The following is a 27,671-nucleotide window of genomic DNA, read 5'->3' as shown; positions in this document are numbered from 1 at the left end:
CAGAGACTCCCATGGGGAGGGTTTCCAGCATCCTCTAGAGATCAAAGGGTGCGGAAGGGAGGCGGACGCCTTCCTGGAAAGGAAGTGGGTCGGCCTCCGCTGAAAAGCAAGCCCAACACCAGGAGGAGGAGATTCCGGAACTGGATGTAAAAAGCCTTTCTTCCTGGAGCTTTCCGGACCCAATTAGACGTGGTACCCGGTCCGGTTACCCTGGTAACAGGCGTCGCGGTTTGTCAAGGAACCGAAAGAGGAGGTGGGTTCGCCGACCTCTGGGATGATTGTCCTTTAGTTAACTTCCCGTTTCGTTTAACCCTAATATCGTATTCGGGAACCCAGACCTCCTCTTTTCCTCATTCTGCGGCTGCTGTGGGACGCGTCTCCAGTGGGAGAGGAGAGCGAGGGAGGTTATCTTTAGACGCAGATATTATCATTCTCTTAGGGCTTCCCAAGGGTCCCAGCCTCTCTGCACGAGCACACTTAATTCTCCCAATAACCCCACGAGATGGGTATTAGCGCCTTCACTTTGAGGAGAATAGACTGATCCATAACTTACTGCTCAAGGTCCCACACCTAGTACATGACAAAGCTGAGACTGGGATCTGGGCATTCGGGCTCCAGAATCCTTGCTTTTAACTCCGAAGCAAGGAGAAATGTCCTGTGGCTCTCTGGCAGTTTCAGGACCGGACAGGCACTAGTCAGCCAATACCCAGGTATCCAAACAAGAGAATGGGTCACCAGGTAATCCCGATTTTGACTGACTACTCTCCCCTTGGTGCTGGTGAGAGTCCAGGCAGAGCTGAGGACTTGCCCGGGAGGACAACTTGAGAATTTAAGAAGGTGGATTAGAGAATTAGAGAATAAGGTAAAGGAAAGTGGTGCTGAGCCACAGTGTTTTAGACACAGGTGCTAACTTCACCAAAACAACTCCTGACCTGCTTATTCCTCCTGCTCGAAAAGAAGAGATGAATCATTAATTACAGAGACTTTCCCCCCTTAAGTCCTATCTTTCCACAGACTCAAGAGGCCTATTTACCTTAATCATGGAGTCTTCCTCAAAGGGTCTGCTCACCCAAGTTACTCAATTCTGGAACCTCCTAGACGATCTGGCTGAAAGTAATCCTGAGAGCTACAAGAAGTTCATTGAACAGCAGCTGAAAGAAGGGAAGCAGCTCTGTGCCACCCCAGAACCACAGCTCTGTCTACAAACCAGGATCCTAGTATGTGGTGTTGGTACCCAGGGATGGGAGGCCTTGAGCGAAAGAATCCTGGAATAATCAGAGAATCACTTACATTTGGCTATTGTTACTTTAAGAAAACTTGAGAGGCACTGCCACTCTAGAGGGGGAGTGAAACATAGAGGATGAGGGAGGAGTAAGAATGGGAAATTCAAATTTGATATATTTTGGAGATCTCAAAGTCATTTTCTACTAGAACAAGAAAAAAGCAATGTAATGATTTAAGAGAAACTCATAGAATTGGAGGTTGTTTCAAATAAAGAGAACTTGCTTGGCTGGGAGGTAAGGAAGTAGTGAAATAGGGTCATATTCACCCAGAATCTGCTTAAATCAGTGCCCCTTCCTTCCTCCCAGTTCCTCTGGGAGCAGCAACTATTGAAAATTCATGAAAATTCAGTAACTTGGGGGAAACTAGGTAACAGTGTCATTTTCAAACACGGTTCTAATGCATGGAATGGCTTACTTGGAGCCTAAAATTCTCACTCTTCAAATTCTGTGATGAGCTACCATTATTATAAAATGAAAAAAAAACCTAGGTTTTGAGATATGCAAAATTATTTGCTTTTTAGAAACCCAAGGAAAAAGTACTTTTTATTAACCTGTGCCAGTGGAAAAGGATCCCAGCTCCCCAGTCAGCCACTCATCCAGTACCTCTAAAGGTTGGCACACCAGAAGATATCTCTGAGACATCAGGTACACAGAATTAAGGGAGAGAAAGCACATTTTAAAAACTTTATTGGGAAAAATAATGATCAGATTTTACTTGGTAAAAGGCATTACAAGTAAAATATTTTATTTGGTTGTAATATAGTTAATAATTAATAAGCATACCTTTATTTATATGAATTGAATGCTATTCAGTTTTTTCTAATAGTAACCCATATAAAATGCCAAGAAATGCTATAATTGGAAATGTGTGTATTTAGCACCATTGTGATTATCTCTGAAAAATACAGGAATAGAATTTATGCTTTCTAGTTTTATCCAGGATTATGACTTACTATATTACCTGACAATATCACTAGTGAAACAAGTTGTCATCATTTCACATCCTCTGAATTACACACACAGATGTTTATACAGTCATCGATGTTGCCTACAATCCTGATGTTCTCCAGGCAGCAGAAAAGGACCAAGTAAAAAAAGATCAATTAATACGGATGGCCATGAAATGCATTGAGGAACAATTCCAGTTCACTCTCTCACACTCTTACAGTATCACTAAATTTAGAATAAAAGGAAGCATTCAAAGGATGAAACAAAATCTGATGGGAATACAAGCTGACCCCACAGATTTAAGAGAGAAAATGAGAAAGGGTAAGTTAATGACTGTAAATGGAAATTCTAACTGATTTAAAATTGTTTTGCATCCTGTGTACATTTTGCAAACTAAAAATCTTGATTTAAAAAGATTAGAATCCTAAGATAGAAAAATGTAAAGATTAGATATTAGAAATATTAACATGTCCTTAAAGATTTTTAAATCCTGCAAACTTTTTAACAAAGTTCTTTGGCTTAAAATTCTTGTTTTAAAGATTTTACTTATGTATTTGAGAGAGAGAAACCACAGGGGGTAGGATTGGGGGGCGGGAGCAGAGAGGGACAATCTCAAGCAGACTCCCCACTGAGCACGGAGCCCAACAAGGGGCTCCATTTCACAATCCTGAGGTCATGACCTGAACTGAAATCAATAGTCAGATGCTTAACCTTACTGAGCCACCCAGGTGCCCCAGGTTTAAGATTCTTTTAAGATTCCCAAACCAAATTAGCTTCAGCTTTAGCTGCCATTTTGGCTAATGCCACATATATTACAGTTCATAGCCTGATAGTATTTTATGTTGTAGATTAATTTTGTGATTTCATCTCCCCCCATTTTTTTTTCCATAAGAACTAACCCTTGAACAGATAAGTAGTACTGTGAGCAATCCAGATCACTTTCAGCTTTTATTGCCAAAAGGTGAAGTTTCAAGCAAAGCAAGGTGTCTGATTGAGGAGATTTCCAGTACAGAGACCCAGGTAGAGATGAAGGAACCAGCCTATGAATTAAAAACTGTGGCTGACCAGAATGATAAACCTCTGGAAATTGAAATAAAAGTCGAATTACCTGGTATTAATTCCATATCTCTCTGTGATCTTAGTGTTTCTGAGGTAAGTCAAACAGGTAATACTGTAAAATTTGTCAACTTTCACTATATTATGTTGTAGTAAAAAAAAAAAAAAACCACACACACCACAATCTCAGTGGTTTATAGCAGTTTTCTCAGGCTGTATGTCAGGTAGGCCTGCTCTGTGCCAGGAGTCTTGCACATTTCAAAGATACAGGTAAGATACGCAATTCTCACGGAAGAGAGAAAACAGAAATGGCCAAGCCATGCAATGAATCTTAAAACTTCCTCTCAGACACATCGTTTATATCACTTTTACTCACAGGCTATTGGCCAAATTTAAGGCTCAAGTTCAAATACTACATCAACAGGGCCGGGAAGAATATACTCACAGGTAGTCACAGGAATTCAAATGGCAAGAATGTATAATCCTCTAACAGAAGAAAAGCAAAAAATTGGCATAAGTCCTACAATCTACTACAGTCCACTCTCAAGGTCACAATTATTTGCTTCTTTCCCCAAAAAAGGCATCTCCAATCCTAGTATCAGCCTCTGAAATACAAGATTTTGCCATTATAATCTTCATCTCCTCTTGAACCACAGACATATGAGCTACAAAGACAGGTGATCTACTGCCATAGCCATACACACCATACAATGTGGAACAGAGAGAGGATAAACATAATTAACAGTCTCAGTTTGGAAATTAGGAAAATAAGAGGGACACAGCAGCTCTTGGTGCACAGCAGTTCTGAAATCCCATTAGGCAGAGGTTGTCAGCGTCCCTTTCCTGGGGGTAGAGGTGTTCTTGGGTAGAGAACCAAGATTCCTTGATTACCTAGCCCCCTAGTTCCATTGTTTTCCATGACTTTCAGCTTCATTCTCTGGGGGGTAGTTCCCTTTATCTTACCCACACTGGCCACATCAGAAAAGAACATTGGAGAATATGTCATCCTTATGTGCTGAGCAGCTTACTCACCCTTTTACACTTTTGGAATGTTGGGGGTCCAAAGGTCATTTTAAATGTTTTAGTCAAGGCTGGTACCATTTTATTTCTTTGACTCCAATCAGTGCCATACCCCACAATTCTTTATTTGACATGTCCATTTTTCAATGGCCTTTTTTTTTTTTAAGAGTTTATTTATTTGTCAGAGAGAGAGCGAGCGAGAGCGAGCACAGGCAGACAGAGTGGCAGGCAGAGTCAGAGGCAGAAGCAGGCTCCCTGCAGAGCAAGGAGCCTGATGTGGGACTCGATCCCAGGACGCTGGGATCATGACCTGAGCCGAAGCAGCTGCTTAACCAACTGAGCCACCCAGGCGTCCCTGGCCTGTCTTTTTTTCCTTAATTGCTGTCATTTGTGCCAAACATAAGGATTAACTGGGCTCCACCTTAATCCAGTTAGAGGTTTTAACAAAGAGTATAATGATGTGTGATATAGTCTTTACTTCTAGGCTGTCTTAATCAGTCTTTGGAGGTAAGAAATAAATTCTCAATTTTATTTTTTACTGGTTTAAAATAAGAATTAGTTCCATTTCTCAGCCTTGAAGTCGTAGAATTTCTGGGCTCTGTATATTCTTTTAATCCTACTTGCAAACTGGGAAATTCTTTTCTAAGCCCATCTCTTTTTGTAGTAGCTTATTAAATGTAGCCAATAGAAACAATGAATGTTGCCAATATTCTATTTTCATACTTTTGCTAAAGCCACACATTAATGGCATACAGTTACTTGTCTTTCAAATTACTGTGCTGGCTTTCCTAAGGGCTTTATCGCTATAAAACATGGGTCTCCATTTTTCCTATTGCCAATATATTTTCCTTGCTATTTGCTGGTCAGCCACAAAGTCAGTGCCACATAATATAGGATGGCAACACCCAATTTATGGCTTTGTATCAGTTAACTTTTGATGTATTGAGCATCAGTAACAAAAACTCTCAAAACCTCAGGGAGTTACAACAGCAGCTGTACAAGCTCATTGCAAGTCCCATGGCAGTGAGATCCTTGTCTTATGGGAAAGGAGTAAATAACTGGGAATAATCCAATAACTCATATTTTAACCAGGAAATACTTTCTACTTTCATCTTTTAAAATACTTTGGTTTGTTATTCTTAGGATGATTTATTGATTGAGGTCTCTGAGAAGTACAGATTACATCTGAATCTTCCAGAATTTGTGGATACTGAAATGACTACAGCCAAATTTATCAAAGAGAAAGCTACATTAATCGTCACAATGCCATTGGCGTAAGAAGAGCATCATCTGCTTTGGGTTTTCAGTGCTAAAGGCATGTGAATGAGAGGACCTTTATAATGGGTGAAGAGGTAGTGGTTTACCTTAAACACCAGTACTTTCTAAGAATTCTTTTTGATGGAGTGAGATTCTCTCTTCAACTTTTTTTTTTTTACTCAAATTTGGCTAGACAGAAACTATTATAATGGTATTGCCATGATATACTTGTTTTGAAGCTATTTCTAATGGTCTTAAAGTAACAAATTGTCATTTGTGAAAATTCTTGGCTTACTGGTTGAAATTCTGGTTTACCTGGTTGTCTCTAGCAAATTTTTGCATCAGGAATAAGTTTCAAACTGTGTGAATTTTCTATTACAAAGAAGAACTGAAGCAGTGAAAGTTTCCTTCAGCTATGAATTTACAGGGCCAATGTAGTAGTATGCAAGCCTATGCTTCTATGAACATCTGTACTACTATAAAACAGTTCTGATGGGAGGAGTCCAAGTTACCCAGATCTTCTAATATCACAGAGACTGGTCTGTGGACTGGATACCACAATGCAGTTAACAATAACAGGATGTTATTGTACAGAAGATGCAAAATACATCTAACCCTAAGAAAAAGGATGTGACTTTGGGACAAGTGCCATTCCCCTATGAAAATAATTTTTAAAAGACAAAAGCAATGTATTTACCAACTTCCATTCATCTGTCAGATGGTTGTTCAATACAAAGGTATTAACTTTAATGTTCACATCAAACTTTAAACATCCTTAATCATTTTTCCTAGATACAGTACAGCTTCCTTGTAATAGTTTCTAATTCAACATAAGGTCTTTAAAGTCCTTATTACTTTCAAAGCTTTTAAACTTAGAAACTAATCTAGTATCTAGAATAGGAAGACTTGATATGTGATATTTAGAAATATATGATGTCCTAAAGTAAACACAGCTATTATATTCTCTTCCATCAAAAAAAGTTGGAATGCTTTCACCTTACTTTCTCTTCTACAAAATCACTGCCAATACTTGTCCTACACACTCCTATACCCAACCATATAGAAGTGGTTCAATCTCTGCTCTGGCACTCTTGGTATCTGGGTGTTACTTTTGCCAGCAGCTTAGTGTTTGTATACTCATTAGTAAAATGTGTTTCAAAATCTAGCATTCTTCATTTTAAATTTACATACTTATTTTCCAAAATATTTTACTTATTTCAGTGGATTTTTATATTCATAAAAACCTCTCCTCCCTCTCCCCCAAAAAGTAAAACTTTGCCCAGGAAGAATATTAATAGCTGTGAAGTAGTTTAATCTGAATCTTACCAAGTTTTTTTTTCCTTCAAACTGGAAATTGAGGTGAATATTAACTATCCTTGATTTAGAGACTAGATTTTTCTAGAAGCTTTTCTTATTTTTTTAAAGGTTCGAGAGTGTGTGTGGGGGGGAGGGTGGGGTGGAGAGAGAGAGAGGGAGCAGAAAGAGAGGCAAGAGAGGAGAAGCAAACACTCCCTATGCAGGATTCAGTCTTACCACTTGGAGATCATGACCTGAGCCAAAACTAATAGTCAGACACTCAACTGACTGAGCCACCCAGGTGCCCCTACAAACTTGGTTTTAGATCATTATCAGTAGTGATAATATATGTATTCTCGTGTTTTCCAGGCTTTGTGTATTACTAGGTGAGAAGTACTCCTTGCAACATATTCATACGATCTCTCAGGCCAGTTAACTCCTTTAACTCCTTTTCCAGACCATGCCTTGGGATAACTTCACTCACAAACCTCAGGCTTGGTATAAAGTATCTAACACGTCCAGACTATGCTTTCATCTTGCTGTGTGGCACCGTCCAATGCGGTGCTTCAGTTAACTCCCTAAGCTTCAGGTATTAGATTACATCCTCCTAAACTCAGTCTTCTCTTTCACTAATTCTACATGCTTAAAATGCATTTCTATTAAGAGTATACATGTATATAGCTATCTCTGGCTTTAGTTTAATGTGAAAAATAATTACCAACACATCAAAATTAGACAAGACACACTGAAAACATACAGTTTAATTCTTAAATAATTTTAACCAAAATTTTTAACTTTCTTCAGTTCTGGTAAGAGAAATAGACTGAATCCAGATGTGGATTATACCCCAGATTAATTTTTAACTCCAAATAATTTTTATTAGAAGACAACCTTTTATTTTTCTTTCAAGGGAACAACAGAGCCATAAGCATTTGCCAAAAATGAATTATCTTTGAAGTTTCATGTATTTGAACCAGGTGTGGCTCACACCAATGGTCCCTTTTGATTAGCTTGTTCCTTCTTCACAATCTTCAATTCTAGCTAACATTACTAATTACTGAAAAATCAATTTAATGTACTGTTTTCATAATACAGTGAAGGAAATATTCTGGAATATATGCAGTGTCACTTCTGCACCATTTAATAAAGAACATTTAAAAACAGATTCAACACTGAAAGACCTAAATTTCAGGGGACTGCTCCACATATATACAAGGAAACACTGGTCAGATTTATTTTAAATAATCATAAACAATTCCAAATAATTTATTAAAACCACATCAATGGAAAGTCTGGAATTGGGATAATGTGCCAAATTCATTTTTTTTAAAAGATTTTATTTATTTATTTGACAGAGAGATATCACAAGTAGATGGAGAGAGAGGCAGTCAGAGAGAGAGAGAGAGAGGGAAGCAGGCTCCCCGCTGAGCAGAGAGCCCGATGCAGGACTCGATCCCAGGACCTGAGCCGAAGGCAGCGGCTTAACCCACTGAGCCACCCAGGCACCCGCCAAATTCATTTTTATTATCCTGAATATCACAATATCACCTCTTCCACTTCCCCCTCCCCTAAGAAGAAAGGCAAATTGTAACAAAATGGAAAAAAATATTTAGGCTGATAAGGCAGCAAGCAACTTATTTTGTTTCTTTCCAATAGGATTTTAGGACTTTCTTGTACATGAGACAACACCGAGTGGAAAAACACAGAACACTTTCTTTGTACACACTGAACATTTTTTACTTTATCCAAGTAGAAATGACAACTTTGCTTCTAATCTTTTAGCACTCCCAACTGCTTAGCAATGTCTCTCTCCCCCTCTTCCCTTCAGACAGGACTTGGTGGTAAATGGACTTTGGCACATATCTCACTAGAAACCATACTTTACATATGTACACTTACTCGACAGTTTCTTGATAACAGATTTCCAAAGTCATTTGAGTAACAGATTCTGATAATTAAGTTCATTTGCAAGTAACCAACAGTTAATTATTGAGGAATAATTTCTACTTTCTGTTAAATTCAGAGTCCAGAGTGCTAACCATTACACCATGGAACCCGCTTACTTTCTGTTAAATTCTATAAGCATATTCTTTTATTTGAAGGTAATTTTAAATTCTGCTCTCAAAATTACGCATGTAAGTTGTTTAAATAAATACCCACGCAAATTCTTTTATAACAAGTGCCAGTTTATATTTATATCTTCATCTCAAGGGGCAAAACAACCATTTTGGGATTCATAGAAAAATAAACAAAGGACAGACAGCTGGTTGGAGAAGTCTAAGAGAATGTTAACTTTTAAAATTTCACTTATTTTTCTTGACGTTCTCTACCCTTCCCATCCATAATAAACCAGGATCATGTAACAGAAAAATTTAAATTGGGGTTAAATTCCAAAATCAAGTTCAATTCAGAGCCTTTCTCCAAAGAGAATGGACTTCTCTTTTTTCCTTGACTTCTCTTTCTCTCAAATGAGCAAAACATTTGAGGCAATTAAATTTCAAAACCTCAAGGTTTCATCCAGATTACCTTTATGTATCTGTTTCAACAGGGAACCACAGTTCTAGCTCTACATTTCCCGATGGAAGTACTTATCACCAAAAGGCCAGGCCACATGTTCCCTTGACTAGGAATACACAGTTCAAAATCATTAAATGTTGTTCATTAAATGTGTACAATATGTGGGTGTAATTGGCATTTAAAAAATTCAGTAATGCCCATTACAAATAACTTATCTGGACAGACTCAAAAACAACTGGTTAAGTTTAAAATAAAAAGAACCACCTGTGTAATAACATATTTATATCAGGTAAGAATGAACCACTGTGACCTGGGAGAGTCTAGAAATTATTCGGTTAATTATAACAACATGGTGATGGGTTTTTCAAGGTACTTTCTAAACTCAGCAAGCCACTGGGCTCCAACTGCTCCATCCACAACCCGATGATCACAACTGAGAGTAACAGACATCATGCTAGCCACATCAAATCTAGAAAAAGATAAAAACAGTATTAGGTATGCTGAAAGCAGTTACTAGCTTTCAGCCAGCAACCAACCCAAATGCCAGCTCCAGCCAAGTGATATTATTTTCCACCTACTCTTTAAGTTCTATACACCAAAGAGCCATCTGGAACATGGGCTGACAAACTACAGCCCACAGGCCAAATCCCGCCAAATGTAGGTATTCTGGAATTCATTTACGTATTGCTTACGTCTGCTTTCTCACTACAATATTTGCAACAGAGACCATGACTCAAAAAGCCTAAAACATTTACAACCTGCTCCAAGAAAAAGTATGCTCACCCCTGACCTATAGTACATAAGGCTTCTCATTTCAAATAGAATTAACTGCATACAGTAAAAGAAAGGTTGATGCCCTGAAAAACTTCATTCTATACTCATGCCTCACTGTACCTGAACCTCCAACAGGCTGTGCCAATAATTATAAAACCGAGACTCAAACACAGGTATGATGTAAAAATAAAAACCACAACAACCACCAAAAACCAAACAGGTATAATATAATGAAAATGAACTTATAACTTCCTCTTTATTTTGATACTTACCCTTTTTCATTATCTGCTGGAACCAGCCTATCTTCTGAAGCACCAATTGCCAAAATACATGCTTGAGGTGGGTTAATAATAGCAGAGAAGTTCTTAATTCCAAACATTCCTAAATTGGAGATTGTAAAAGTGCCACCCTAAAGGAAAAGAGATTAAAAATCATGTTAATTGCTTGTCAACATAAGCCAGGAAAAAAAAGACAAATGTTCTGTGGAAAGACCTTGAGATAATCTTTAAGAAAGGCCTCTGAACTACCATAAAAAAAAAATTAAAAAAGGAAAGGAAGGGGCGCCTGGGTGGCTCAGTGGGTTAAAGCCCCTGCCTTCGGCTCAGGTCATGATCTCGGGGTCCTGGGATTGAGCCCCTCGTCAGGCTCTCTGCTCAGCGGGGAGCCTGTTACCCCTCTCTCTCTGCCTGCTGCCTACTTGTGATCTCTCTCTCTGTCAAATAAATAAATAAAATCTTTAAAAAAAAAAAGGAAAGGAAAACATTGAGCACAAGGTGACAGACGTGACTTAGCTTGATTATGATCATTTTACAACGTATACACACAGCAAAACATCAAAACTATATACCCTGAATATATACAATTCTTATTTGCTATTTATACATCAATAAAACTGAAAGGGGGGAACAAAGGTTGGCCTTCATGGAAAACACTTTAATGAAAATATATAACCATTACAGTATGAACGTAAGTCATAAGTTTTACAAACTGCTAGAAAATCTCCTTTCAGATTTTGATAAGGTTTTCATTTTTAAATTTTTTTTTATATTCACTTTTTTTATTCAGGGACATGTATCAGTAAAAATATAAGGCAGAATCAAAGGTGGAATGCAATAAAAGCATTACGCCACCCTTTATAAAAAGACTTTAATTACTTGAGAGAGAGTGAAATCAGAGAGCATGAGCAGTGGGAAGGGGCAGAGGGAGAGGGACAAGCAGACTCCCTGTTGAGCAGGGAGCCCGATGGCGGGATCTATCCCAGGACCCCAGGATTATGACCTGAGCCCAAGACAGACCCTTAACCCACTGAGCCACCCAGGTGCCCAGCATTATGCCACCCTTAAATATAACATAATTCTTCATATTCAGAAAGGAAATAAATAATACCTACCTGGAACTCATGAGGCTGTAGTTTACCCTCTCGTGCTTTGGTTGCTAAAGAAACAACATCATTAGCAATGGTTTCCAGTCCTTTTATATGAGCATTAAATACGATCGGTGTAATGAGTCCTGCAGGGGTACTGACTGCTACACTGATATCCACAACATGGTTTCTATTTCAAAAGAAAAAAGAAAATTTCAGTAATCATCGCAATATTTGTTAAGAGCTTACGTGTCAGATTAAATAAGAATACTGACATTTACCTCAGTCTAGGGTACTTTTCAGCCAGAGGGATAGCTTTCCTGGTTTTTACATTTTGCTATGCCCTCTTAACTTGGACTTTTTAAAAATGAACAAGAAATGTGTCAGTAGTTTGGTTTCACATGTGCTCTAACTGCCTTGCACCTGCCCTGACTGACACACAGGTGCAGGTGGAGAAGGCTCAGCATTCGCCCGGCATTCAGCGAGAATTACACAAAGAGAACTTCTTGAATTCTGAGGTGAAGTGAACTTTGTGGAGCTGAGTCTGCAGGCAGAGTCTGCGCAGACGGAAGGAAGAGTGGAGGGAGAGCACTGTGTTGTGGGAGAAACAGGAGCACTCAGGATGTAGGTTGGTGGTGTCTCACCGTAAAAGTAGGATTCCTAATCTGTATTATACCAAGGGTACCTTTCCATCTTGGTCCCTCCTCAGAATACATATTTTTAACACAGAAAATAAAATACTTATTACCAAAAACAATTAATTATTTAATTAAAATTAAAGTATTATTTAATTCCAGTAATTACTTAAAATTAAAATTAAAGTATTTAATTTTACTTTACTTACTTTAGTTTACTTACTTACTTAATTATAAAACAAATACAACTAAATAAAAAAAACAACTACATTGAGGGGTGCCTGGGTGGCTCAGCGGGTTAAGCCTCTGCCTTCGGCTCAGGTCATGATCTCAGGGTCCTCAATCACGCCCCGCATCAGGCTCTCTGCTCAGCAGGGACCCTGCTTCCCCCTCTCCCTCTGCCTGCCTCTCTGCCTACTTGTGATGCTTCTCTCTCTGTCAAATAAATAAATGAAATCTTAAAAAAAAAACAAAAACAAAAAACTGGGGCGCCTGGGTGGCTCAGTGGGTTAAGCCACTGCCTTTGGCTCAGGTCATGATCTCAGGGTCCTGGGATCGAGTCCCGCATCGGGCTCTCTGCTCAGCAGGGAGTCTGCTTCCTCCTCTCTCTCTCTGCCTGCCTCTCTGCCTACTTGTGATCTCTCTCTGTCAAATAAATAAATAAAATCTTAAAAAAAAAAAAAAAAGCTACATTGAAATTCAATTACCAAACTATTCAAAAAACAAAATTATGATGCATTTATCAGCTCAATAATGAGATCTGGCAAAAGCAAAAAAACACTTTTAAAAGATACCTGCAATAACTATAATCTGATATGAAAATAAGTGATTTTTATTGGTCACCAGTACAAGTACTGTTAATAGTAACTCTTTGATTTGTTCTCTACATTTATAATAGGAAGAAATGCCAAATTTCAGTTAGAAGTTAGTGGAAAGGAATAATTATTTTCCCCTCATCCACATTCCCAAACTCTTACATTGTATCCACAGCTTCCTTGGGGTTTGTGTTAGGACCCCTGCCAAAGTGCTCTGCAACTGAGAAGAAATTAACACTTCACATGGAGGAAGAACTCCAGCTACTCCTAGACACAAGCCGTAGAATATTACGGGTACCAAATCCCTCGGTGTGCCCAAGCTGACCAGGAGTCAAGGGACTGCCATTTGTGAACACAAGGACCTGGTTGAATAATTGTGTGTGACCCTTTAGCAGCTACCACATCGGGGCTATGGCCAAGGTATCACAGCAAATACTGCTTTCTTTTTCTTTACTTCTTCCTTTTATTTCTTTTTTAAATATTTATTTGTCCAAGGGAGCACATAAGCAGGGGGACCCGCAGGTAGAGCAGGAACAGGGACAAGTAGGCTCCCTACTGAGCAAGGAACCTGATGCAGAACTCAATTCCAGGATCCTGGGATCATGACCCCAGCCCAAAGCAGCCACTTAACTGACTGAGCCACCCAAGCATCCCAAATACTACTAGTTTTTTTTTTTTTTTTTTAATTTATTTGACACAGAGAGAGAGACAGCAAGCGAGGGAACACAAGCAGGGGGAGTGGGAGAGGGAAAAGCAGGCCTCCCGCCCAGCATGGAGCCCAATACGGGTTTGATCCCAGGACCATCTGAGTGGAAGACAAATGGTTAATGACTGAGCCACTCAGGCACCCGCCAAATACAACTTTCCTTTAATGAGCCTGTCACTCCGAAATCTTTCTCCTAGGAGAGTCAGCATGGTATTTCTTATTTTGCTCACCACTGAATATAGCAAACAATTATATGGTCAATATTTGTTGATGGCTATATGAATAAATGAATAAAGGGCATTTCCCAGAACTTATCCTATAACCTTGATTTGCTCATCGAAGAAGTGTTTTCTTCAGATACTCTTAAAAGGTTAAATATCAATTTACCCTTTGACCCAGTAATTCTACTTCAACCCAAGAAAAATAAAAACGTAAGTCAACACAGGGAATTATACACAGATGTTTATAACAGCTCTCTAAAAGACAGGTCTTTGTCTTAATCTCAGGATCTATCTATGTGAACTTATTTAATTAAAAGTTCTCTGCAGGGTCCTGGGATTAAGCCCTGCTTGGGCTCTCTGTTCAGTGGGGAGCCTGCTTCTCCCTCTCCCACTCCCCCCTTCTTGTGTATGCTCTATCAAATTAAAAAAAAAAAATCTTTGCATGTTAATTAGGATCTTGAGATAAAATCATCCTGGGTTACCTGAGTGGGCCCTAAATCCAGTGCCAAGTGACCTTGTAAGAGACAGAAGAGAAGAAGGGCCATGTGAGTTTGGAGTCATGCAGCCACAAGCGAGCAAATGCCTGGAGCCAGCAAAACTGAAAAAAGCAAGGGAAGCTTCTCCCCTAGAGCCTATGGAGGTTGTGTAGCCTTACTAATAGCTTGCTGTTGGACTTCAGGCCTTCAGAGCTAAGAATAAATTTTCATTTTAAGCCACCAATTTTATGGTTAGGCAACCATTAAGATCAGTTTGGACAGTATTCACAGCAATACTATATGTCTTAGTCATAAATAATATTTTCATATGCATAAAATATTAATACTGAATACTGATTTATCAAAAATTTGTGTTGTAATTGATTTGGTAGGAGAGAGAGAGTGTTTGAGTGTGTGAGAGTGTGTGTGTGTGTGTGTTTATGGTACAACAAAGCTAAATCTTAACCTTCTTTCATACTAAATTAGTTGACAAAGAAAATGAAAAATCCATAAAAGGCAACAAAAACTGTTATTTAGAAATATGAAGGTAGGGGTGCCCAGGTGGCTTAGTTGGTTACATGTCTGACTCTTGATTTTGCCTCAGGTCATGATCTGAGGGTTGGGAGATCGAGACCCACACCGGGATCCACACTGACCATGGAGCCTGCTTGAGATTCTCCTCCTCTCCTTCTCATTCTCCCTGCTTGTGCCATCTCCTGTCAGGGACCGCCTGTGGCCAAGGAAGTCCCCGCCATTACAAGATGGCGCCTGGCCAGGTGCCAAAACAAAACTCCACGTAAACAAGTTGATATCGGGGACGGCCCATATTGGGGAGGAAAAGCAGACATTGGATAGACTAATTAGGGGAAGCTTAGCAGCAGGTCTGTGATTGGATGTCTTGAGAATTTCTGTCGTCTGATAGGGTGCCCTACTGCATATAAGCAAGTGTGGTATGAGAATAAAGGAGAAGCAACATTAACAAGATACCAGGCTAGGTGTGTCGTTCTTGAGGGTCGAGAAGGATAGTCTCCCTTCTCAAGCCCTCCCTGCTTGTGCCATCTCTCTAAAAATAAAATGAAATTAAATAAAATCTTTTTTTATTTTTTTCAAAGATTTTACTCATCAGAGAGAGCGCATGCATAAGTAGGGGAAGCAGCAGGTAGAGGGAGAATATACTGATTTGGATAAATCAGTATTCAGCCTCCCCACTGAGCAAGGCCCCTGGAATCATTACCTGAGCCAAAGGCAGATACTCAACTGACTGAGCTACCCATGTGTCCCAAAGTGAAATAAAATCTTAAAATTAAAAAAAAAATTTAAAAAAAAGTTGTATTTGCCTCATATGACTAAGACCACAGATTAAAAGCTGCTTGGGGGGAGGGGCGCCTGGGTGATTCAGTGGGTTAAAGGATCTTTCTTCGGCTCGGGTCATGATCCCAGGGTCCTGGGATCGAGCCCCACATCGGGCTCTCTGCTCACCAGGGAGCCTGCTTCTCCCTCTCTCTCTGACTGCCTCTCTGCCTACTTGTGATCTCTCTCTCTGTCAAATAAATAAATAAGATCTTTAAAAAAATAAATAAATAAAAGCTGCATAGGTCACTGTAAGCCACAAAGCAATATTCTAATGTATATACTATTATTTTAATAGAAATTAAATTGACAATAATGATAATATTTAAAAATCTACATAGTAGAACAAGCTTAGGTGCAGGAGCCAGAATCCCAGTTCCAATCACATTTTGCTATTCACTAACATATTAATTCAGGAAAGTTATTTAACTCACTGAATCTTCAGTTTCTTCGTTTGTAAAATGGGAGTGAAGGCCCCTAGTTCATGAGGGGGCGTCATAAGGATTAAAATGAGACAAGATGTGAAAAGACACTAAGCACCATGCCAGTCACATGCCACCATGATATTAACAAATGTTTCTTGGTTTTGTTTTCAATTTGCCTCCACTAACTGGTGAAGAAAAACCATTTCAACCCTGCTTTGTAACAGTTGTTATCAACTTATTTTTTTTTTTTTTTAAAGATTTTATTTATTTATTTGAGAGAGAGAGACAGTGAGAGAGCGCATGAGCGAGGAGAAGGTCAGAGAGCGAAGCAGACTCCCCACGGAGCTGGGAGCCTGATGTGGGACTCGATCCCGGGACTCCAGGATCACGCCCTGAGCCGAAGGCAGTCGTCCAACCAACTGAGCCACCCAGGCGTCCCTGTTATCAACTTATTCACATCTGTAAACTTACCTCCTCTTCTAAACTCAAAGAATTTGTAGTTTTCACTAACTAAATTCAGCATTATCTCATAGTTTTACCTTGTTTTCAAACTACTGAAGTCCTCTTCCTCCCTGTATTCCATTTCTCCTCATCCTCTATACTCCTAGTTAGACATGAGATAGCACAAGAAAACTGCTGATGGATATATACTGTCCCCAGCAGTATCTTACTTACTGTCTTATAACTGTGTCCAGCCAAGAAGAATTTGCTTCTGGAACTTTTAAACATGCCAAAGCTGAAGCTTTTATGATGAAGTCATTGACAGAAATTTTGCTTTTCCCTTCCAACATCTGCAAAGACAAGAAACCATTGTACTTTCTTAAACTCTCTTCCCAAAGACTGAAACTTACCATCTGGCAGGGGATGTTGGGAGAAGAAAACAAATGTCCTGAGGTGTAAAGGATGAAATGAAACTAAAAGTTGGTTCTTTCATCTTTTTTAATGTATGCCTTTTCAGCTATAAGCTTCCTACTGACAAGCCCTCCTTTAGCTGAATCCCTTAAGTTATGATATATCATATGTAAGTCATTTTCACTTACTTCAACAAAACCAAACGTTGGTTCTTGAAAGGATCAACAAAATGATAAACATTTAGCTAGACTGACAAAGAAAAAAGAAGACTCAAATTCCTAAAATCAGAAATGAAGTAGGACATTACCACGTACCTACCAAAACAAGAGTTTTATAGGTAATGCTATGAAAAACTATATCCCACCAAAATTAGATAATTTAGATGAAATGAAAGATTCCTAGAAAGACACAAACTGCCAAAACTGAATCAAAAAGGAACAGAACCCCTGAACTGATCTACAACTAGTAATAAAGAGAATGAATGGTAATTTAAAAACTAACCACACAGAACAGCCTAGACCCAGATGGCTTCCCCGAATGGTGAATTCTGCTAAACATTTGAAGAAACATTTGAAGAATTCTTCAAAAACTTCTGAAAAATAGAAGAGGGAACACTTCCCAACTCACCCTATGAGGTATTAACCCAATTTTAAAACCAGACCAAGATAACACAATAAAAAAAACAAAAAACAAAACAACCTAGAAAAAACTAAAACTATAGAGACAAATACCTCTTAAGAATATAGATGCAAGGGGCGCCAGGGTGGTTCAGTGGGTTAAGCCGCTGCCTTCGGCTCAGGTCCTGATCTCAGGGTCCTGGGATCGAGTCCCATATTGGGCTCTCTGCTCAACAGGGAGCCTGCTTCCCTCTCTGTCTGCCTCTCTGCCTACTTGTGATCTCTCTCTGTCAAATAAATAAATAAAATCTTTAAAAAAAAAAAAAAAAGTATATAGATGCAAAAATGCTCAAAAGAATTCCAGCAAACCAAATCTAGCAATATGTGAAAAGGATTATTCACCATGACCAAATGGAAGCAAGGTTGGTTTAACATCTAAAAATCAATTCACGGGGGCACCTGGGTGGCTCAGTGGGTTAAGCCGCTGCCTTCGGATCAGATCATGATCTCAGGGTCCTGGGATCGAGTCCCGAATCGGGCTCTCTGCTCGGCGGGGAGCCTGCTTCCTCCTCTCTCTCTCTGCCTGCCTCTATGCCTGCTTGTGATCTCTCTCTGTCAAATAAATAAAAATCTTTAAAAATAAATAAATAAATAAATAAATAAATAAAAATCAATTCACAGGCACTTGGGTGGCTCAGTGGGTTAAAGCCTCTGCCTTCGGCTCAGGTCATGATCCTGGGGTCCTGGGATCGAGCCCCGCATCAGGCTCTCTGCTAAGCCAGGGAGCCTGCTTCCTCCTCTCTCTCTGCCTGCCTCTCTGCCTACTTGTGATCTCTGTCTGTCAAATAAATAAATAAAATCTTTAAAAAAATAAAATAAAAATAAAAATAAATTCATGTAATAATATTCTAATAGAAAAAGAACAAAAATCACATGACTATCTCAATAGACAAAGAAAAAGCATTTTACAGGGGTGCCTGAGTGGCTCAGTGTGTTGAGGCCTCTACCTTCAGCTCAGGTCATGATCCCAGGGTCCTGGGATTGAGCCCCACATCAGGCTCTCTGCTCAGCAGGGAGCCTGCTTCCCTGCCCCCCACGCCTGCCTCTCTGCCTACTTATGACTTCTGTCAAATAAGTAAGTAAAATCTTTAATAAAAAAAAAAAAAAAAAAGAAATTAAGAAAAGAAAAAGCATTTTACAAAACTCAACCACCATGTCATAAAAAGTAGAAATAGAAAGGAACTTCCTGAACCTGATGATAAAACAGATCTACAAAAGTTCCAAAACCATACTTCAGTGGTGAAAGACTCACTTCCTCTTAAGATCAAGAAAAAGACAAGGATGTCCACTTTGCCACTTATAGTCAACATTTTGCTAGATGTGCTAACCAGAGAAGTTGGGCAAGAAAAGGAAATGAAAGGCATCCAAATTGGAAAAGAAAAAGCAAAATCTTCTCTATTTGGAAATGACATGATTTTGTATACAGAAAATCTTAAAGAACACACTGAAGAAAATATAAGGTTGTAGGATACAAGATCAATATACAAAAATCAATGGTATTTCTAGACAGTAACAATGAAAACTCTGAACAAAGAACAAAATACCTATGAAATTTAACAAAAGAAGGGCAAAAATTTATACGTGAAAAACTGCACAAATTATTGAGAGAAATTAAAGACCTAAATAAATGGAAAGACACACCATATTCATGGAGGAGGAATGTTAAGAAGGAATATGCCCCAAATTGATCTACAGATTCAATGAAATCCCTATCCCTATAGGAAATATCCAAAATAGGCATATCTAAGAAAGTAGGTAAGTGTTATCCAGGGTTAGGGGAGATGGGAGGATTGGGGTGGGGAGTATGGCTAATGGGAGAATACTTTCATTTTGGGATGATGAAAATGTTCCAAAATTTATTGTGGCGATGGTCACAAAACTGAATATATTAAAAGCCACTGAATCATAAACTAAATGGGCACATGGCACAATATGTAAAATATATCTAGATAAAACTTTAAATGAATAAAATTATACATGGGACATACATTTTTCATGTCTAATTTTCAAATAAACGTATTATAAAACATCTATAACATTTTGCCAATAAATGCATGCTATCATCTCTAACCCTTGTAGCCAGTTACTCTGTTAATCCTTCACTGCTTTATTCACGCAGCTAATATTTGAGTGTTCTGTTCTAGGTATGAAATTCTAAAAGCCCTGGATATTGTGCAGTGAAAAAAATGGGTAAAAATTCCACTCTTAGGGACCTTATATTGTAAAGGAGTGGATAATAAATAAAGAAAACATATGGTATGTAAGATAATGTTAAATGATAGAAAAATAGGAAAAGAAGTAAAGGGAAAACTGACCACTCACCCCACTCCTCTTCCCTTAATTTTAGAATAAGGTAACTAAGGAATCCAGAGAAGGTGATATTAAGTCAAATCCTTGAGGCAGTAAAGGAAGAAGCCAGGTGGATGTCAGTGACAAGTATCTCATGCAGAGGGAACAGCAAGTGCAAAGGGACTAAAGTAGCATATAAGGTGAAATGTCGAGCAACAGAAGACAACCACTGCTGTGAGCAAGAGTAAGCAAGTGGAACAGTAGGCGACCCAAGAGGTCACAGATAACCTGTATAATGCTGCGTACCATTGGCCCACCCCTCTCTCTCTCTCTTTAAAAAAAGTAAAGTAAGTGGACACCATTTTACAACATCAATTGGCATACTGTAACAAAAACCATAGGTAAAAATGTAAATGTTCAGTGGGGTTAAAAACAAGAACTTTAGAGTTTATAGAGTCAGAATTTCCAGACCTTTTACCTTATTAAGTTCTTTCCGTACCAACAAAACTTCTCCCATATTTACATCAATGGAAAGGTAATAATGAGGTATGGTTTGCTTAGACTGCATTAACCGCTGTGCAATAACCTGAAAACAAAGAGATCAAAACATCATTTAACTTAGCTCAGGTGAAGCTTTACCTAATGCAGGGCTCACTCTGCCCCTTTACCTTCCTCCCTGGTAATGGCCACCTCAAGCATTACAAGAACTGGAATATGGAACTGGCACATGTACCAGAACCCGGGCTCCTTCTAGGAGTATCCAATCAGGGCAATGTTTATTTATCCCAAGTATGTAATCTGCCAAACCAAACATCTTAAACTGGGAATCTAAGATTCCCAACTAAAACAAGTCTCTGCTAGCGCTTCAAACTGTAGATGCAATTGAACAATCACAGTAAAGATGCCTCCCACAGCTCTGGTTGCAGATTCAGGGTAACACTCTTACACGACGAATGTTGCTGATTGGGACGTCTGTGAAGACACCTGTAGGAACGGGTGCCACTCCTGGAGCCGTGGCAGGCACAGCAGCTGCTGGAGCCTATAGGGGAAGTACAAAAGCTCTCAGTACCTGTGGCTCAATCCTGGCATATGCAACCGATGCAAGCTAGTGACTTACAGATGGCAAAGTAAATGTTAAAAGGCGTATAGAAAATAGGGATGCCTGGGTGGCTCAGTGAGCTGGGCATCTGCCTTCGGCTCAGGTCATGATCCTGGGCTCCCAGGACAGAGCTCCCTGCTCAAGGGGAGCCTGCTTCTTCCTCTGCCTGCACCTCCCCTGCCTGTGTGCACGCTCACTCTCTCTCTCTCTCTGACAAATAAGTAAATAAATCTTTAAAAAAAATTTTTTAATAGAAGGCCTATAGAAAATAGTTATTTCTATCCCAAGGGAACAGAAGGGACTCGGATTTGTACTGTGCTTATATAAGAAGTCTGCTTTTAATTTTTATACTTAGAATTGTGATGAAATTTTAAGTATCATTTTTCTTTGTTCAATGATTATTTGTTCAAAATAATTTTGTATTTGCAAAATTACCTTCAAGAAAAGCAATCAAAGAATTCTTAAATTGAAAGGATTAGAGATAAACATAAAACAAGTTAATAATTTACTTTTTTGAACAGTATTAAGAAAAAACAATGAAGAATCTTTCATTTACTTATTTATTTTAAAGATTTAATTTATTTATTTGACAGAGAAAGAGAGAAAGCAGGCATAAGCAGGGGGAGAGGGAGAGGGAGAGGGAGAGGCAGGCTCCCTGCTGAACAAGAAGCCTGACTCAGGGCTTGATCCCAGGACTCTGGGATCATGATCTGAGCCAAAGGCAGACACTCAACCAATTGAGCCACCCAGATACACCAAATCTTTCATTTTAAAACAAACATCTAGGGGTGTCTGGGTGGCTCAGTCTGTTTAGCCTCTGCCTTTGGCTTAGGTCATGATCCCAGGGTCCTGGGATCGAGCCCTGCAACAGGCTCCCTACTCACAGGGAGCCTGCAGGGAGCCTGCTTCTCCCTCTCCTCCCCACTCATGCTTTCTCTCTCTCGCTCTCTCTCTCAAATAAATAAATAAATAAAATCTTTTTAAAAATAAATAAATAAAGCAAACACCTAAGTAAATCATTTTCTTTCCTTTAAACTAATTATCTTAACACTTTAGCCAACCAAAAAGAAGTTGGTTGGCTATATGCATTTACTCCCTGTGTGGAATAATTAACTACATAAAACTTAAACTCTAGTCAACCAACTTGTAAGAAGGCACTTAGTAGGGCCTGAACGAGGAGGAGAGAATCTGTTAGGAAAAATTTAGTACCACTACTGAAAAAAAAAACAAAACTGGAATGCATGTCAATGTAACATATCATCTTTCCTTTTGTATGCTGTGTGACAACACATTCTTATCTCAAAATTGCTAGCCAGTGAAATTAGACGGAAAAAAACCACAATTTTTCTGGTTAAGCTATTTCAATCCTAAGTAATGTACGAAAGGGTCAAATAGGTTAGACAGCGTATTTTGCAGGAACAAACTACCAAAAGCAAAACAAAACATAAAAGCCAAGTCTAACTCACAGGAGCAGCTTTAGTAGGCACAAAAGAGTCGATGTCCTTCTTAATGATTCTGCCTTCTGGTCCCGTGCCTGGAAGAGATGAATAAATATCATATGTGAGAGCAGACCACTGGTTCCTCTAGGATATCAACACTATGATCCTGAAGTGCAAGTTCCTAAGGGTTCTCCAAAGGCCCTCTGAAGGGGTCACTGCCTTACCCTGCACCTGAACATCTCCCTAAGACAGCAGCTCTTGTCAGTTTTTAATTATAATTCACACAGAGTGCTCCCATTTGATCCGTACTGGTTCTTTTCAACTACAGCAAATATTCGTTGTTAAGTACTTCTCTTTCAGAGTTTTACCGAAGCTTCATCTTTTCATGTTCTTTGCTTTTAAATTGGAAAATACTGACATATGGATAATGCTAAGTACAATTTATACTTCCCCAAGTCTGGCTGCCTCCTCTTTTAGTCACCTCTGAAAAACCCTTTATGTACCTTGAAATGGATCTCATTTGGTTTCTAGATTCATTTGATCAAGAAGATTTCCTTTTGTACAAAGTCAGCAGGTACAAAAACAATTGTTTCGGGCAAATTAGGCAAGTTAATTTTTTTCACCCCAAGACAGCTTGAGTAACTCAACTGCAATGATCTCATCTTCAGAATTACTCCTGCCTTGTGTGGTCTCCATCATTCAGAGCTTTCTTGTAGTGGCCAAGGTTCTAATTGACCTGTGTCAGACACTGGGAATGAAGTACGTGCAGGGAAAGATCTTCAAATCCTTCACACAAGGAAAGATCTTCAAATCCTCTCACGAAGGGGTTGCTTTTATTTTCATTTAATTCCTTCCTCTTCCCAACCACAACCAATCAGGTTTAACTTCAGACCCAAACAGATAATCCTGAACCTTAATTCTAAGGAGATTCAGAATTTAGTTATTAAAATACCTTTTACACTGGCCCACTTCTAGAAAAAATTTGGTCAAATTGATTCATCGTCCCCCAAGGCAGACTTTTAAAAGGAGTCTCGTTGTATGCAGTTCGTCCCAACTCCTTTCCTTCATTATGAAAAACGAGTTGGCTACGATTGTGTTTATCCTCGCCCGGAGCTCTAGAACAGAGGTAGCAGTACCCCTATTAGATACCCCGCCTTAATAAACAAAAGAAACTGTAACCTCCCTTTACCACCAAGGCAGATCTGCCACAGCCCATTGAGAGAAGGAAACCTGCAGTATCACCTGCCTTGGGTTGGGTTTTAGCCACCCACAGGAATTTCCTACCAGGAGTCAGCTGAAATCCTTTAAGTCTTTTTGCCTATCTCACGAAGAAGGCACAACAGGCCATCATAAAGCAATATGGTTTAAAGGGAAGAACAGCAGACAGAGAGTAAAAAATGTAGGGTGGTCGTCAAATATAAATTAAAAGACTAGAGTCACTTAATCTCTGCTGGTCTTTAGTCTCACCTGTAATTGAAAGATACAGTATCAGCCCCTGCTCAAAGGAAGGTTGTGAGGATAAAACAGGATAGTGATGTGAAAGTGCTTTGCTTCAAATAAATACGAAACATCTAGGAGTAGCTATGAGACAAATCAAACTGATTATTAGGGTGTAGGCTTTAAAACAGTTTCTCCCCAAATGATTCCATTTTGGTCACATTTGCTAAGTCATCTGTCTCTGCAAGGAGGGCAGGGAAACTGAAGACTGAGTTTAACAACTCATGGCCAAGGATTTATATAACCACTCTTCTGGGGCACCTGGGTGGCTCAGTGGGTTATGCCTCTGCCTTCAGCTCAGGTCGTATCTCAGGGTCCTGGGATCGAGCCCTGCATCTGGGTCTCTGCTTAGCAGGGAGACTGCTTCCTCCTCTCTCGCTCTGTGCCTGCCTCTCTGCCTACTTATGATCTCTCTCTGTCAAATAAATAAATAAAATCTTTAAATATATACATATATATGTCCACTCTTCTTACAGAAAACTCCCAAAAAACTCTTTTAAAAACAAGATTTGGAGCTTCTGGGTTGGTGAACACATCAGCGTGCTAGGAGGGTGGTACTCCCCGAGAAGGCATGGAAGCTCTGCTCCCATCTCCCCTACAACCCTTGCCCTGTGCATCTCTTCTATTGACCGTTCCTGTGTGGTTTCCTTTACAATAAACTGGTAATGGTACATACAGTGCTTTCCTGAGTTCTGTGTGTCGTTCTAGTGAATCTGCACACTTGAAGCAGGGATCTTGGGAACTCCTGACTTATAGCCAGTGAGTCAGAAGCATGGGTGGTCCCCAGGACTTGCAACTGGCATCAGAAGCCGGGGCAGTCTGGGGCACCTGGGTGGCTCGGTCATTAAGTGTCTGCCTTCGGTTCAGGTCATGACCCCAGGGTCCTGGGATCAAGCCCTGCATCTGGCTCCCTGCTTAGTGGGAAGCCTGCTTCTCCTCCTCCCACTCCCCCGGCTTGTGTTTTGTGTTCCCTCTCTCGCTGTCTCTCTCTCTGTCAAATAAATAAAATCTAAAACAAACAAAAAACAGAGGGGCAGTCTTGTGGGACTGGGTCCTTAATCCTGTGGAGCCCGATGTTAATGCTGGAGCGTTAGTGTCAGAACAGAATTCAAGTGCGACACCCAGGTGGTAGCAGAGAGCTGAGTGTTGGCGTGGAAAAGACGCATCTGGTGACAGAGATGGCGGTTAGGAAACAACACACAATCACTGATCCTCTCAACTCACTTATTCTAGACCGTTCCCTCCCACTGCAAAACTTCTTCAACCTCGCCAAGACCCCCACTCCACTGCCTCAACTGCTCTCATCATCCCTCATTTTCCTATCATCTTCTCTTCTTCCTCACCCCTAAGCTTACACTGTGGATCATGGTTAAACTTATTCCCTGGTCAAACTCTAAAGTGTCTGTCTTCTCAATGCCAACATCAGAATAGCTTAATGCCGCTGGGGACAAAAAAGTGCACACATAGGGGCGCCTCCATAGCTGAGTCAATTAAGCATCTGACTTTCGATGTCAGGTCTGGGTTTATCTCAGAGTTGGGAGTTCAAGCCTTGCCTCATGCCCTGCATGGAGCCTACTTAAAGAAAAAAAAAGTACACTTAGATGACTGACTGTACTCTAAATTCAGAGCCACAAACCTGAGACAGAAATCTTTTCCCATTTCTTTGTGTCATCTTCAATTTCATTCATCGGGGTTTTACAGTTTTCAAAGAACAGATCTTTTACTTCTATAGTTAGGTTTATTCCTACATATCTTACAGTTTTTGGTGTAACTGTAAATGGAACTGATTCCTTGATTTCTCTTTCTGCTGCATTATTATTGGTGTATAGAAATGTAACACATTTCTGTATGTTGATATTGTATGCTGTGATGTTACTGAAATCATGTATCAGTTCCAGAAGAATTCTGGTGGAGTTTTTTGGGTTTTTTTAAGAGAATCGTAACATCTGTAAATAGTGGAAGTTTTACTTCTTCCCTGCCAATGTGGGAATTGTTTTTATTTCTTTTTCTCTTTGTTGTCTGATCACTGAGGCTAGGACTTCCAATGGTGAGAATGGACATCGTGTCTTGCTCCTGACTATAGAGGAAAAGTTCTCAGTTGTTTCCCACTGGAGATGATATGAGCTGTGGATTTTTCATGTATGGACTTTTTTTTTTTTTTTTTAATTTATTTGACAGACAGAGATCACAAGCAGGCAGAGAGGCAGGCAGAGAGAGAGAGAGAGAGAGGAGAAAGCAGGCTCCCTGCCAAGCAGAGAGCCTGATGCAGGACTCGACCCCAGGACCCTGAGATCATGACCTGAGCCGAAGGCAGAGGCTTAACCCACTGAGACACCCAGGTACCCCTATGTATGGACTTTTTTTTTTTTTTTTAAAGATTTTATTTTTATTTATTTGACAGAGAGAAATCACAAGTAGGCAGAGAGGCAGGAAGAGAGAGAGAGGGGGAAGCAGGCTCCCTGCTGAGCAGAGAGCCTGATGCGGGACTCGATCCCAGGACTCTGAGATCATGACCTGAGCCGAAGGCAGCGGCTTAACCCACTGAGCCACCCAGGTGCCCCTGTATGGACTTTTTGATGTTGAGGTATGTTTCCTCTACCCCTACTTCTTTGAGGGTTTTTAAAAAAATATTTTTATTTATTTATTTGACAGAGAGAGAGAGAGAGCACCAGTAGGCAGAGCGGCAGGCAGAGAGTAAGGAGGAAGCAGGCTCCCCGCTGAGCAGGAAGCCCGATGCAGGACTCCAGCCTAGGACTCTGGGATCATGACCTGAGCCAAAGGCAGAGGCTTTAACCCACTGAGCCAGAATGTTGAATATATAACCCCCAGAATGTTGAATGTATCATGCCACTGCCTTCTGGCCTGTCAAATTTCTATGGAGAAATCTCCAGCTAACCTTAGGGGTCTTTTCTTTTTTTTTTTTTTTTTTTTAAAGATTTTATTTATTTATTTGAGAGAGAGAGACAGTGAGAGAGAGCATGAGAGGGGAGAAGGTCAGAGAGCGAAGCAGACTCCCCATGGAGCTGGGAGCCTGATGTGGGACTCGATCCCAGGACTCCAGGATCACGCCCTGAGCCGAAGGCAGTCGTCCAACCAACTGAGCCACCCAGGCGTCCCATGATTTTTTTTTTTTTTTTTAAGATTTTATTTTATTTATTTGAGAGAGAGAGACAGTGAGAGAGAGAATGAGCGAGGAGAAGGTCAGAGAGCAAAGCAGACTCCCCATGGAGCTGGGAGCCTGATGTGGGACTCGATCCCAGGACTCCAGGATCACGCCCTGAGCCGGAGGCAGTCGTTTAACCAACTGCGCCACCCAGGCGTCCCAGGGGTCTTTTCTTGTAAGCTAGGGACTTCTACTGTCTTGTTGCTTTTAGGACTTTTTTTTTTAAATCACTGTATTTTGCAAATTTAACTACAGTATGTCTTGGTATTGGCTGGCTTTTGTTGATTTTCATGGGAGTTCTCTGTGTCTCTGGATATGGATGTCTGTTTTGTTCCCCTGACACAGAAGTTTTCAGCTATTATTTCCTCAAAACTTCTGCCCTTTTCTCTTCTTCTTCTTCTTCAGGGACTCCTATGATATGAATGTTACTATGTTTGATTGAGTCACTCAGTTCCCTAAGTCCACACTTATGATCCATCATTCTTTTGTTCAGCTTCATTATTTTCCATAATT

General features: G+C 39.9%; 2 protein-coding genes across 4 annotated transcripts in view; one reads left to right on the top strand and one right to left on the bottom strand.

The window, feature by feature from the left end:
• Positions 1–7: 7 nt before the first annotated feature.
• PIH1D2 (PIH1 domain containing 2) lies at positions 8–6,991 on the top strand. 3 transcript variants are annotated; one of them, XM_044257814.1, is made up of 6 exons: positions 8–253; positions 999–1,217; positions 1,805–1,928; positions 2,307–2,552; positions 3,193–3,383; positions 5,451–6,991. In XM_044257814.1, exons 2-6 carry the CDS (start codon positions 1,041–1,043, stop codon positions 5,583–5,585), a joined length of 873 nt encoding a protein of 290 aa, XP_044113749.1. In that variant the 5' UTR covers positions 8–253; positions 999–1,040; the 3' UTR covers positions 5,586–6,991. The 3 variants fall into 3 exon arrangements, with proteins under 3 accessions (XP_044113749.1, XP_044113748.1, XP_044113747.1); XM_044257813.1 differs by having other exon boundaries at positions 9–253; positions 1,015–1,217; positions 3,124–3,383; XM_044257812.1 differs by having other exon boundaries at positions 9–253; positions 3,124–3,383.
• A 1,580-nt stretch (positions 6,992–8,571) lies between these two features.
• The window catches only part of DLAT (dihydrolipoamide S-acetyltransferase), a 33,003-nt gene continuing 13,903 nt past the window's right edge, over positions 8,572–27,671 (bottom strand). Inside the window, exons 8-14 of the mRNA XM_044257811.1 lie at positions 22,526–22,593; positions 20,907–20,999; positions 20,439–20,546; positions 16,818–16,933; positions 11,542–11,704; positions 10,424–10,560; positions 8,572–9,846 (exon numbers count right to left, since the gene is read on the bottom strand). Of these exons, the coding sequence (XP_044113746.1) occupies positions 9,717–9,846; positions 10,424–10,560; positions 11,542–11,704; positions 16,818–16,933; positions 20,439–20,546; positions 20,907–20,999; positions 22,526–22,593 (815 nt within the window). The 3' untranslated portion in view covers positions 8,572–9,716. The remainder of the gene's footprint in view (positions 9,847–10,423; positions 10,561–11,541; positions 11,705–16,817; positions 16,934–20,438; positions 20,547–20,906; positions 21,000–22,525; positions 22,594–27,671) is intronic.

This window comes from Neovison vison, chromosome 7 (assembly GCF_020171115.1).
Source record: "Neovison vison isolate M4711 chromosome 7, ASM_NN_V1, whole genome shotgun sequence".
Taxonomy (NCBI): Eukaryota; Metazoa; Chordata; class Mammalia; order Carnivora; family Mustelidae; genus Neogale; species Neogale vison.
The sequence above is the reverse complement of the archived record's forward strand: the minus strand, read 5'-3'. Positions and strand labels throughout refer to the sequence as shown.